The sequence below is a fragment of the Rhynchophorus ferrugineus genome, unplaced genomic scaffold (genome assembly GCF_030347505.1).
Source record: "Rhynchophorus ferrugineus isolate W39M unplaced genomic scaffold, kcgeb_rfMv2 rfM3, whole genome shotgun sequence".
Classification (NCBI taxonomy): domain Eukaryota; kingdom Metazoa; phylum Arthropoda; class Insecta; order Coleoptera; family Curculionidae; genus Rhynchophorus; species Rhynchophorus ferrugineus.
The window spans coordinates 13,526,939-13,540,212 of NW_027472582.1; the positions used below are offsets into that span (position 1 = coordinate 13,526,939).

The 13,274-nt window shown below is 31.9% G+C and overlaps 1 protein-coding gene across 4 annotated transcripts in view; it reads left to right on the top strand.

The window, feature by feature from the left end:
- Nucleotides 1-3,761: 3,761 nt before the first annotated feature.
- Nucleotides 3,762-13,274, top strand: part of LOC143194290 (tetratricopeptide repeat protein 28) — a 60,377-nt gene continuing 50,864 nt past the window's right edge. For all 4 annotated transcript variants that reach the window (XM_076400967.1, XM_076400969.1, XM_076400968.1 and 1 more), the window contains exon 1: nt 3,762-4,270. In XM_076400967.1, coding sequence (XP_076257082.1) covers nt 4,247-4,270 — 24 coding nt within the window. In that variant the 5' untranslated portion in view covers nt 3,762-4,246. The remainder of the gene's footprint in view (nt 4,271-13,274) is intronic.

Sequence of the window (13,274 nt, forward strand, 5' to 3'; positions counted from 1 at the left end):
TACTATAAAATATACTATGAAAGATTTTTTTAGTATGAAATAAATTCATAAACCCAAATTGTATGATATTAACCTATCTTTTTTTTGTTTATTGTTATAATGGTTTCTATAAGTACTTGCAACAACACCATGATCGCCAGATATTATGTTTTATCTACTTTATGCGGACATTGAAATTTTAATTACCTTTAATTACCATTCTTAACTATAAATATTAGTTATGTTATATTACAGGTTAGAGATGGGCATTATTAAACAGATATATTTCATTATTACTTTAATTACTATTTATCTACCATCAAGGCCCATCAAGCACTCTAAGAAACTTATAGTGATGCTGTTTCGTCATTTTCCAATTATCGGTTTTGGTTTCAGCAATTTAAAATGGACGATTTTGGTGTTAATGACAAAAAAAGTTTGAAGGCAATGAACTGCAAGACTCATTGGACGAAAAACCTGCGAAAGTTTCAAAGAACTTTCAGACAGCTTAATATTTGATGAACCGAAAATAAAAATGTTTTTTCGAAAAGTTTTAATATTCTTGCTTCATTGCTAACTAGAAAAAAATGAAGGGGTTTCTGTGGTGTACTGGTAAATAGCGATAAAATATAGATTTACCATGAAAATAGGAAATAGTCATGGCTATAGAATCTTGCTGCATATGGTAGGATGGGAAAGGAATAATATATTACTAGCTTCTAATGCCGAATCAAACATTGTCTGTAGATGTTATTTAAACAAATTGACACCTAGCCACATCTAGCGTACTGACCAAACATAGTGCCTTCTGATTACCACTTATTCGGATAAAATTGTGGATTTGGATAAAATGCCCTTCTATATTGGAAAAATGATCAGAATACACGCAGGCGCCAAGTTTTTTCTACAATTATAATACCAAGTGTACCGAAAAGTTATTACCGTTTTTTTTGGAAAATGGAAAAATTGATTTATTATACAAAGGACTGGCCGCTTGATTCTATACATCTTGCCCATCTTTCAGGCAATTTATAGATGCCAAAAACCTGTTTATCCTATGAGCTGTTAATCATTCATTGAGGTATTTTCTGTAAGGAACGAGACCTCATCCATTCGGCTGATGGAGCCACATCACCCTCTCTAGGCTACGCTATGAATGGCTTCTTGTTTTCGGAGCATACGTTACTCCACAACCATCTCCGGGTTGGTGGCATGCGCACACTCCTGCTAGAATAAACCATAGAAAAGAATAAACTAATTTATTTTTTGTTTTGTTGCTTTGAGTATCACCGCCACTAGTGGAATACATTTGGCCGGTATAATATTTTGTATGAGTTTAGAATAAATCTTTGACCAGTTTAGACCTTTTAATTTAATTAATGATCTTTTGGTGAATTCGTTGATAATTAATAATTTATCGTTTACTTTTGTAGTTGAACACGAATTTATAGTCGGAGTCGGATAATATGACGGATGAGATTATATGTCCCATCCAAGTGCTTTCAACGCTTCCTTGGTTACGTTTGTTTCACCAGTTTCAACAGCAATATACCACGCCTCTCTGGGCCCTCCAAACTCACTCCACTTTCCATTACCCGAATGGTAGTATTCAATACAGAAATGATTTCCAATCATACCTTTGAAGCAGCATTTGACAGACGATCTGTCGATAATCCATTTGCCTGTCATTCAATTGATGTGAGATCCATTTTCATCTTTTTTTTTACTTTCCCATTGCTTGTAACAGACCAATTGAAAAATCCCCGGCCTACCATAGTAAAACACATTTTTTTGAATTTTCTTCATTCGACATAATTCCCCGCAAGGGTGATACACTGATTATAGCGACCCCCAACTTTTCGATACCATTTTTGTATTACGTCCGACGAGAATTTCTTCCCAGCGAGCATTTTTTTGAGATATGAAAACAGGAAATAGTCGCTGGGAGCTAGATCTGGAGAATACGGTGGATGAAGAAGAAATTGGAAGCCCAATTCGTGGATTTTTGCCATCGTTGTAACTGACTTGTGACACGGTCACAGATTCCAAGAGACAATTAGCGACCGATTAACCGATCAATTGAAAAGTCCTCGGCCTGACACATAGATGATGCTACTAGAAAAATTATGTTTTTTAGTTAGCTCTAACCCTCAAATAATGCGTGTATAAATTTGGAAGCGGATTTTTTGTCGGATCATTAATTTGTGAATTATAGCATTTTGAGTGAAGTAACTTTTGTTATTGTGAAAAAAATAGATAAAAAAAATTGTGCGTGTTGATAAAATATTGCTTTTTGTAGGGAAAAAATACAGTTGAAGCAAAAATTTGGCTTGATGCCGAGTTTCCGGACACTGCCCCAAGAAAATCAACCATCAAGGACTGGTATGCTAAATTTAGACGGGGTGAAATGAGCATCGAATACGGTGAACGCAGTGGACGCCCAAAAGAAGTTGTTAAATGATTTTGAATGACCGTAAATTGAAATTGAATGAATAGCAGACACTCTATAGTATCATTTGAATGTGCACATCATATCATTCACGAATATTTGGGTATGAGAAAGCTCTGTGCAAAGTGGGTGCCGCGCGAACTCATTTTTGACCAAAAACAACGACGGATTCGGAGCAGTGTTTGAAGATGATCAAGCGTAATAAATCCGAGTTTTTGCGTCGATATGTGACAATGGATGAAATATGGTTCCATCATTTCACTCCGAAGTCCGAGTGAACTGCACACGATGAACCGGCTCCAAAGCGTGCGAAAAGGCAACAGTCGGCTGGCAAGGTTATGGCCTTTATATTTTGGAATGCGCATGGAATAATCTTCATTGACTACCTTGAAAAAGGAAGGGCCATCAACAGCGACTATTACATGGTGTTATTGGACCGTTTGAAGGACCAAATCGCCGAAAAACGGTCGTATTTTAAGAAAAAGGCTTAAGACTCTTGCTGCTTCACCAAGACAATGCACCATGTCACAAGTCAGTGAAAAGGATAGCAAAAATCCATGAATTGATCTTTGAATTTCTTCCTCATCCACCGTATTCTTCAGATCTCGCTCCCAGCAACCGTTTCCTGTTCTCAAATCACAAAAGAATGCTCGCTGGGAATAAATTTTCGTCGAGTTAAGAGGTGATCGCTGAGATTGAGGCCTATTTTGAAGCAAAGGACAAATCGTATTACAAAAATGGTATCGAAATGTTGAAAGGTCGCTATAATCAGTGTATCACCCTTGAAGAGAATTATGTTGAATAAACAATACTAATTTTGTAAAAAAATATGTTTTACTATGGTAGGCCGGGGACTTTTCAATTGAACTGTTACAATAGTTAAAAGGCATTGCAAATTCCAAAAAACTGTATTTCGTAAATAAGAGTAGGCCTTGAAAATGAAACTGGACCTATGCTAGGTTTTCAAATAATACACAAATTGCCTTTTACTTGTATTAACTAATTATAATATTAAGAATATTCCCATATCAAGTCAGGAATTTTATAAAAGACATAGATTAGATACAATTGAGATATAACGCTTTTTAGGAATGCTAGTAAGAGACGTAAAACTAATGCATTTTTGATTAGTACTCCGACGGAAGTTCGTCGCCACATCGCCCGTTAATCTCCTCGCTGGTACCGGCCGCGGTCGCTCCAACTCACCTTGCCTCGGCCGGCTCAAGATTATTACCTGCATACCAACATCCAAGATGGCCGGTGTTAAAGAATGCGAGCACAAGTAAATAACTGTTAGACGCTGAACGTTCGTTTGTTTTTCGCTGCGCTTTTGGATTTAATTCGACCGAAAGCCGTCTCGGTACCGGTGGTGCGTCCCGCTTCAACCCCCCCAGACCGGATGGTACCCGACACGGTCGAGAATTGTCCGATTGAATGTGGGGTGTTAAAAGCACGTTTCTCCAGGAATTTCGTGGTTAGTGAGCGGGTTCAAGAGAGGTTAAGGTTAAAAGTGCATTTGGGTAGAACAAGTGAATAAGTGAAAAACGGAAACAATCGGTCCGATGTCGATCGGGTAGCCGTACGGGAAACAAAAGAGTGTCGTCGGGTAGTAGTTCTTTGTTTTAAACGTAGGATGACTATTCGGTCCGTGGATAACCTATTTTGGCACTTTAAATTGTTACTACGAAACGGTCAGCGTCCCAAAGCGAATTCGACGCCGCGAATCTGAGTGGATATGATTCCGAACTGATATTCCGTAAACTAAATGAATATTATGGTGTGTGAAAATGAACGTTTGAGTCCCATAACAGTATTAGAATGTCACACAGAGATTTTACAGAGGTAAGTGCTCTCGCAATTACGCAAATAACTACAAACTCGTGGAATGTCTCGAATTAACTTTATCACCGAGACGTATTCTCAATTTAAACACCAACTATTAATGCTTTAAGTTTTAACGTGATATTTTTTAACCTATAAAAACAAGAATTCTTAACAGAGACCAACACGTACGAAAAAACTACTTTTATAAGAGACTGGATGGTTTCGTAACGTTTATATAATACAATAATTATTTCCTGTTATTTTTTCTTCGTTTTACACATTTACTGACTGATTATCATCTAGCTTTGGGTCTACCAAACTAATTTTATGTGGCCTTGAGAGAGTCCTTGGATTGAACTAAACTAAGCATCACAAATCTTCGAAAATAATTTTATTTATTAAGTTTTATATGCTTATGATACACAAAAATAAACAAATAATTCAGTTTTAAAATTTTTTTTGTTATCTGAAAATTAAGAACAAATTAATGGATAATTTATAACAACTTAATAAACTACCACTATATATGGTAAAAGAATGTAATAAAATATATATATTTATTATCATTTACCATTTTAGGATCGTAACTATAAATATTACATATTAAGTTTGATAACGTTTATTGTTATGGGTAATTAAAGTTAATGGATGATTTAAATGATTTTATTTATTTGATGATAATGTTATGATTTGATTAATAATGTTTTTATTATATATAGTACGGAAAACTATGCAACTGTTATAAGCTTAATTAAACCCAGGTATATCAATCAACTTGTTTTATAGTTAATTACAGTTAGCATATTTGTAATAAATACCTGTTAGATATTTATTTATTGTGGAATTATATGTTTAGCGTTGATTGTTTAATGTTCATAACATTCTTATCATTTTTATACAATATTATGTATTTAGTAGATGTATGAATAATACAAAGAAATTGAATATTTTTATATTTGTGGTGACAAACATAGAAAATACCAAATATGATTATCAAAATACATGTTTCATTTTGTACATTGGACGTACATATCAATTCTTTATTTTTTAACGTCATATTGTTTAAGCTACAAAAAACCAAAATTGTTAAGATACCAATAAGTACGCAAATACTACTTTTATAAGAGACTGGATGGTTTCGTAATGTTTATATAATACAATAATTATTTCCTGTTATTTGTTCTTCATTTCACATAATTACTTCACATATAACTTAATAAACTACCGCTATATATACTAAAATAATATAATAAAACCTCTATAATATTATAGTGATCATTGAATAAAATATATATTTATTATAATTTAACATTTTAGGACAGCGCAGTTATAAATATTACATATTAAGTTTGATAATATTTTTTTATTGTTTATTGTAAGTTATTTTATTTATTTGACAATAGTGTTATGATTTGATTAAAATTTTATTATTATATATAGTACATAAAGCTATATAACTGTTATAAATTTAATTAACCCTAACCATAAGTTGATTGATAAACTTATTTTATAGTTCATTACAGTTAGCATATTTGTAATAAATACCTGTTAATTGTTTTGTTTCTTGCGAAATTATATGTTTAATGTTTCCAAGTATATAGAATCTAGTACTTAAATATATTATAAAGTATTTTTATATTTGCATTGATGAAAATATTATATTGTTAACTTCGATAAAAAAATCTAATGTGATTATTAAAACACTTATTGCATTTTATATATTGAATGTATGTAAAATTTTAACACAGTACGATACGATACGCAATCTTTCATGGCAAAATCGCCTTTTTCCTTGTTTTTGAACCGTTTTAACAAATGTTATACTTTTGGAAGCGGTTGAGTAATCAAGTTTTAGTGTTTATCAATTTTTTTTGTCTTTGGCAATGATATTCGTCGAATAACGTCACGGATTCTTTTTCTTCATATTTTCGTAGGCGGTATTCTTTATTCTAGCAAACATTCTCTACTTATTTTCATCAAAATCACAGTCTTTAATGTGTTAAAATTAGGCCCTACCTAAAATTAAGTTTTTGATAAAGAAAGATAATAAAATTACAAAAATTCCGAGTAATAGTAATAGTAAACCTTTCTTTGTTATATATTGTTGTTTCTTGTATTATTTTCTTAGCCATTTTAATTTTGTCTGACACATTCTTTTATTTGTTCTTACAATTTTATTTTATTACAAGTTGAATTATCCCTCATAATTTGATATATAAAATATAAAACTATCGCAAAGCCAACATATTAATCGACAAGCAGAGCAATTCCTAACAATAAGCAGCCACATGTTACAGGAAGTACAGTTGGTAATCGAAGAGCTTGCAAGATTTTAAAATATATAATAACTGAAATTGTATTTTGCAGTTATTATAATATGTGTTGTTACGTAGAATAACTATTAAGTATTAGGATAATTGATTATTTTAAAGGACTTTACATTAAATTTGATGATACATATTGAAAATTATAAGTATAATAAGAAGAGCATTTGTAAAGTTAATTGGTGTTAAATAAGGCGACTACAGTAAGCCAGTTTCCTTCTTCAATATATTCTGTTCAAATACGATTCATTGTATTGGAACGAGCGGCTTCAAAACACCTCTATAAAACAAACTCCTCATAAATAATTTTCGTCGAATCATAGAGACATTTTACCATAACATCAGGAGGTCTTATGTGTGGCATTCTAAACTCTAAACTGAAAATCTGGATTCATCTTCAATCCTTATGACTTACGAGAAGTTTTGTGTCCATTTTTGACGATACTTTGAAATGATCAGTATACTGAATACTTAAAAACAGAAATTTGATGTTTTAGGCATATTCAATGATATATCTACTTACTTTAGTATATATTTTGGTTAATATTGATGAGTCGGTTTGGTAGCCATAGTGGTGAAAATGTATTATGTTATTGGTAATTGCAGTTATTTCTAGACAAGAGTGTAGAATATGAGATGAATAGAATCCTTAGAGAATAAGGATGTCTTGAGGTGGTTTCTCAGTCGATCGTTTGCCAGTCAGGGTAAGTTTAATTTGCAGAACTGTAGTTTGGATGGTTTAAAGTACTAGGTCCAGCCTATATAAATCTTAATTGGTAAACAGTATACTTATAAAATGGAAGAATAGAAATATCTCAAGAATTCAGGTACATTTTTGATGGAATTTTCTGTATTAATAAATGTAGACTGACTAGAATCTATATCAGTTGTTCAATCATTAGAATAATGTTGTAAATTATATTAATTGCTAGGGGTAGCATCGAAAAATTTCTCACATAATCCTCTAACTGCATTTGACTATTAGTTTGGCTAATACCTTAACATATAAGTAAAATGCAAGTTTAAGGTGTGATATATAACCGCCTTGACAGCTCAAGTACTGACCGAGTACAATTAGTTTGATTTAATCTTTGTTGCAAAATAAATTTAAAAATTATACACACAAATACCTGTATGATAAATATCTCGTATTATGAAGAAATCTACTTCGAAAATAGAATAACTCAAAACTGTTTCGTAAATAGAACTTAACACATTTTACAGATTGTGTTGAATGCAGGCAATGACTGAAGACCAAGAATTACAATATAATGAATCAGTATTAATTAATCTGAATTTTATCTTGTGCAATTTTAAACATTTAATAAAAATATGAAACTAGTTCTCTTTTGGCTATTCAGATGTTATATCTGTAAGATATTTTCGAAAAATTTTGTATATAACTGATATATGATATATGAGAATTTACTACGAAAATGATGAGCTGTAATTAATAATAAAAATGATTAATTTTCTGTGACAACGAATTCCTTTTCTCTACAGTTATATCTGAAACCCGATAACATTCCATTTTTTATTGCATTATTGTCAGATAAATAAAATATTATTAATCATTTTAGACAATATATAAATCTTTTTCGACGTTTTATATATAACCGCGCTCATTCTAATTTAATATAAATAGTTTTTATTTAGAGATGATTACTATGATTACTATTTTGAAATACTTGTCATCACTTATTTCAACAAAAACAAATATATATATATATATATATATATATATATATATATAGAAATTATCTCGGAACACATCCGGTCTTACCCAGTCTGGTTACCTGCATATGACTGGGATCATATTTCTTGTTGTATTTTGCACTCTTGCCTAAGATAATCAGAAATTTTAAGCAATCCTAAATAATGCCCCAGCAGTATTCGAACCCGCGACTTTTAGACTTTATTTTGAAATTTGAAGAAAAATAATAATCATCATTATCAATCTTTTATCTGCCCTGAGATTTCCATTTTTTCGGATATTAATTTCGTTATTAGCGGTAGGATTTCGAATATTCTTGTTCATATTTATTCAAATTATTCAAAAAACTTGCTATAAAATATTTTTATGCCACTTGTTGCATATTTTCAGAAGGTTCCAAACTTGCCATTAGAATTTGGGAGGAATTCTTGTATTTGGGTAAGAATTTGTTATTGTATCATGATTCAGAAATTGAGCTTTATTTTTAATATGGTCTCCTTATTTCCCTATGGTTCTTACTTCGAACTACAGTACCAGTACCAGAAAATTTCTTGCTCATGGAATATAGCAAATCGTTTTCAACGAAATGTTGCCAATTTTATTTATTTTCTAAATGTTAATACTTTACAATAATTAATGCCATAAGTACCATAATATTATCTTAGTACTTGTATGTATTTTGATCAGCGATATTTGTTGGTGAAAATACGAAGCATACCTATAAACAACCTCATTTTACGCTACCCTATATAAAATAACAGTTTTAGGTTTAGCGTTGTTGAGTTATTCAGTGGTTTGATTTGAAAAAATTTGCGTGTCCGAAGTGGTATTAATTCATGGGTCTTGCTCTACATGTGGTGGTATCAGTAAGGTGTAGTGGATTAGGGACTGCTAAAACTGAATGAAACTGTTACTGCATATGTTTATCGATGTCAATTAAATAAAATAAACAATGTATCGTAGCATTTAGCACGCCAAACATTGCAATATATTTTTTTAAATTTCGGCCGCATCCAGCATATTCACCATACCTAATGTGTTCTGATTACCACTTGTTCTGACCTGCGCAGCATGGTTTGGCTGACACACTGTTTTTGAAAAGTTGAAGGAATTCTAAAATGTATCATTAAGTTAATCATGCCAAACCAGCACCGTTCTTTCGAAACGGTATCTTCATGTCGCTACAAAAATGGAAAAAACTTGTAGTTCTTCAAAGCGAGCCAGCTAGGTCTACCAAATAACCTAATCTCCCTGATTCATTCACACTTGGACGGTACATCCTTACAAGTAAGGATCGGTGACGTAGTCTCCTCACTAAAACAGATCTCTGCAGGAGACCCGCAAGGTGCTCTACTAGCCCCAGTCCTCTTCAACCTTTAGATGGGTGATTTTCCACTTCATAAACATTCCCACACAGCATTTTATGCAGGTTATACCGCTTTCTTCCGATTAACTCGAGCAAAACTCAGGCTGTTCTGTTTCACCGTAAGAAGAGTTCTGCGCTTATCGCCTCCAAATCGAAAAGGCTGGTTCCAGGTGGCTCTGGCAAGAAGGTATCATACCTCGGTCTTCAGTTCGACCGCAGGTTCCAATGGTAAGTTCAAATACAGCACGCTATTTGCAAAAGCAATGGCGTGTACAGCCTACTCTTGCCACTCCTCTGCAGAAAAAGTAAACTGCCAATCCCCCAGAAAGCGAGTCTGTATGAGATACTAGTCCGTCCAGTCTGCCCCTACGGAGCACAGGTGTAATACAGGTACATATCTGGGAGACAACTTGAACTACTTCAAGTGTTCCATTCCAAAAAAGTCCGCGCGTTACTCAATGTCCCATGGTTTCTTTATGGAGTTTCACGTACCTGCTCAGTGTAAGGTTCTCCCTAGGCACCTTAGAACACGAAAACAACTTCATCAAATCCCTATCCATGCACAAGCCCCGTTAGCTATATCAACTACGACAATCACAGTCGTATCCCAGGGTCTCTGTTGCACGCAAAAATTCTCTATGCCGAAGCCGAAGCGATATCAGCAAAAGACCATTTGGTTTTAGCTGATTAAAGTTGTAGGCAATGATGAAAAATAGTATGATTTTATATATGTACCAATTTTTCTCAATAAATAACTTAATATATTAAAAGATGATTAGAATTTGAAAACAGCCAATATTACAGCTTTAATGGAATCTTTAAATAATATTTTATTTACCAACTACTACAATTACACCAAACTACAAAGTACAATTGCATCCACAAAAAATAACTTGTTTTATTTTGAATGAGAAGAGAAACCGTTACCTGAAATTCCTCAAGGATTACTACAAATAAATAATGAGATATCGACAACACGCGATGCGAAGATTTTGTTTTAGGTAATTCTCCGTAAGTGCAACGAAAATACTTACACATATTAAGCTTCTGACAAAGACTGGGCGACAATTAATACAAAATTATTACAGTTTTTTCTTGCTTAATGTCAGAAGACTGGGTCGATTATTTTTAGTGTTAATTCCTGATCGTCTTCTGGTAGGATTTCGTGGTTTAATACAAATTTAGTACATACAATGTACGGTATTTACTATATTAATCATTAGGATGATACTAAGTAGTAAACTTTGTTTATAGTATTGTCTTTAAACCCAATATAATGAGAATATCAATTATATTTATGTAGTAATACATGTGTTTTAATGAAATAAGGTTTTATTAAGGTTTTTAGCTCTGCAGGCAGTTTTGGAGATTATGAACGATCATCTATTATACTTAATATATTAGGTGCACAAATATGTTTCCACTATTCCACAAAAAATATAAGCCCAATATATATTTTTCAATTTTATTTAATTTTTGAATCTTTTCCTGATAAATGATCGTGAATTGTCTCAGAAAATAACGATTTTAACATTGAATGATACTGTTGCTTGTAGTGATTGATTACGATCTGGGAAATAAAATATTGGTCTATAACTTTTTTGTGTCTTTCGTCTAACAATTCTTGTAATTCACTACTTTCGAACTTTATTGGACCCTTTAATTAAAACTACGATTTTTAAATAATTGATATCAAAACCCGAAAGTATTTAAAAGAATAACAATAGGGAGAAGAAAAGCAGGTGTAAATTAATTTTTTAGAATCACTTGGTGAAGAGGCTTCAAAACAATAAAATAAAAAGCTTATACTTTGGTTTTAATTTTTTTTTTGTTTTGTTTGTTTGTTTGTTTTGCTAGATAAAACAAAATCCTCTTTAATTATTTGCTTACATTCACAGGAACAAATTAACATTATCTTACTTTTTAATTTCTGCTGATGGATATCAAGAACTTAATTTATAGATTGTATTAAAATATTACATTTAAACGACAATCATGTTGACTTTTAATAAGATTTCATTCTATTTTTGACAATATCTTAAAATATAGTTTATCCAAAGTTATTTTGTACATACGTCATCTAAATTTATGACATCAAAACGTCGCAATGTTGCTGTATAAACTCTGAATTTTAGTTCAGTTTAGCTTTGACATGCAACAAAATTCTAATCTAACAAAAATAATTAAACAAAAATATTGTTAATCAAATATAATTTATTTTAACATTATAGTAGATCCAATGAATATATTATCGAAGGACTTAAAATTACAACTAAGTACACAGTTATAACAGGTTGTAGGTTAAGATTGTGTTTGATTATGTTTATATTGAACTCTTTTCAATGCAATCTATGTGTTAGAGTTCTAGGCGTGTTTGTAGTTGTATCCCTTGGAGGTCTAATCCATCTAATTAACAATTGTTGTATATCCAAGTAATATATTTTACTTTCATTAGAGAGCATATTTACCTTTTACGCTTAGTTTTTGTGTCTTTCGGTACAGTATTTACTTGTAAAGACATTTTGATATCACTGTATTTTTCCTTTGTTTGTTCTGTTAATACCTGTATACATCTTTCTTGATAAAACTAACAACGTTTACCTTTTTCCATTAAACTTTTGTTGTTATAATCATTGAGCATATTGGTCCTATTCTGAAATATCCATGTCTCTTCTAGATACATAAATTGAAATAATAAGTCTTCCTTCATTTTATTATATGCTTTTAAAAATTGTATTCTTTTAAAAGCAATATCCGGAAGTTCCATTAGACCTCTTCCATACTTTTCAGACTAACAGTTTCCTTAGAAATAATTGTATTAAACTATGTGTGTATTGAAAAGTTACTTACTGTTTTTATACATTTCATATAATCCCTGATAGTGCTAACATCAAGCTGATCTTGATTGGTCACTCGCTTCGTATGAGGAGTGTTTTTTTTTGGTGAATTTAAGATTATGTTTTGAGATATTTCAGTGACCGTGTCCATACTAATTTTCACTGCAGTTGCAAAATGTTAAATATATTTTCACTTACCTCTCTAACATTACCTCTCTCCATTATCTCGTTCCTGTTCAAAGTAAGTGAATAGAGACGCAATCTGTTCTGTCTGGCTTCGGAATTTTCAATCAACGTAATACGAGTAATAAGCAGCGATTTTGAATTTATCAAAACAAGCAAAATAATAAAAATAACGTTTGCCCCTTTATAATCTCTTATCACTAATGTTTTGAACAATTTTGCATACGTTTGACAACCGGAGGACTTTGGCAGGCTAGTTCGGTTATACTTTCCAACTTATCAGACAGCATTGTGTCTATTATTAACTAGAATAAAATGACAAGGAAAATATTGTCTGATTCTAAAACGAATTTACATATTGCGACCTGAAATACATTAAACATCTTGATGACGTATGCACAAAAAAACTTTGGATAGACAATATTTTATATAATATAGATATATTTAACACCAATTCTATTTATTTTAGTACATATTTTGGTGACTGTATTATAGAAGCTTCTAGACAAGTGCGCAACATTTTATAACAAACAATTATCTCAACCAACTATGTTGGTGGATGGCCATATCAAGAAAGCTTAATATCGAAGACCCTGGG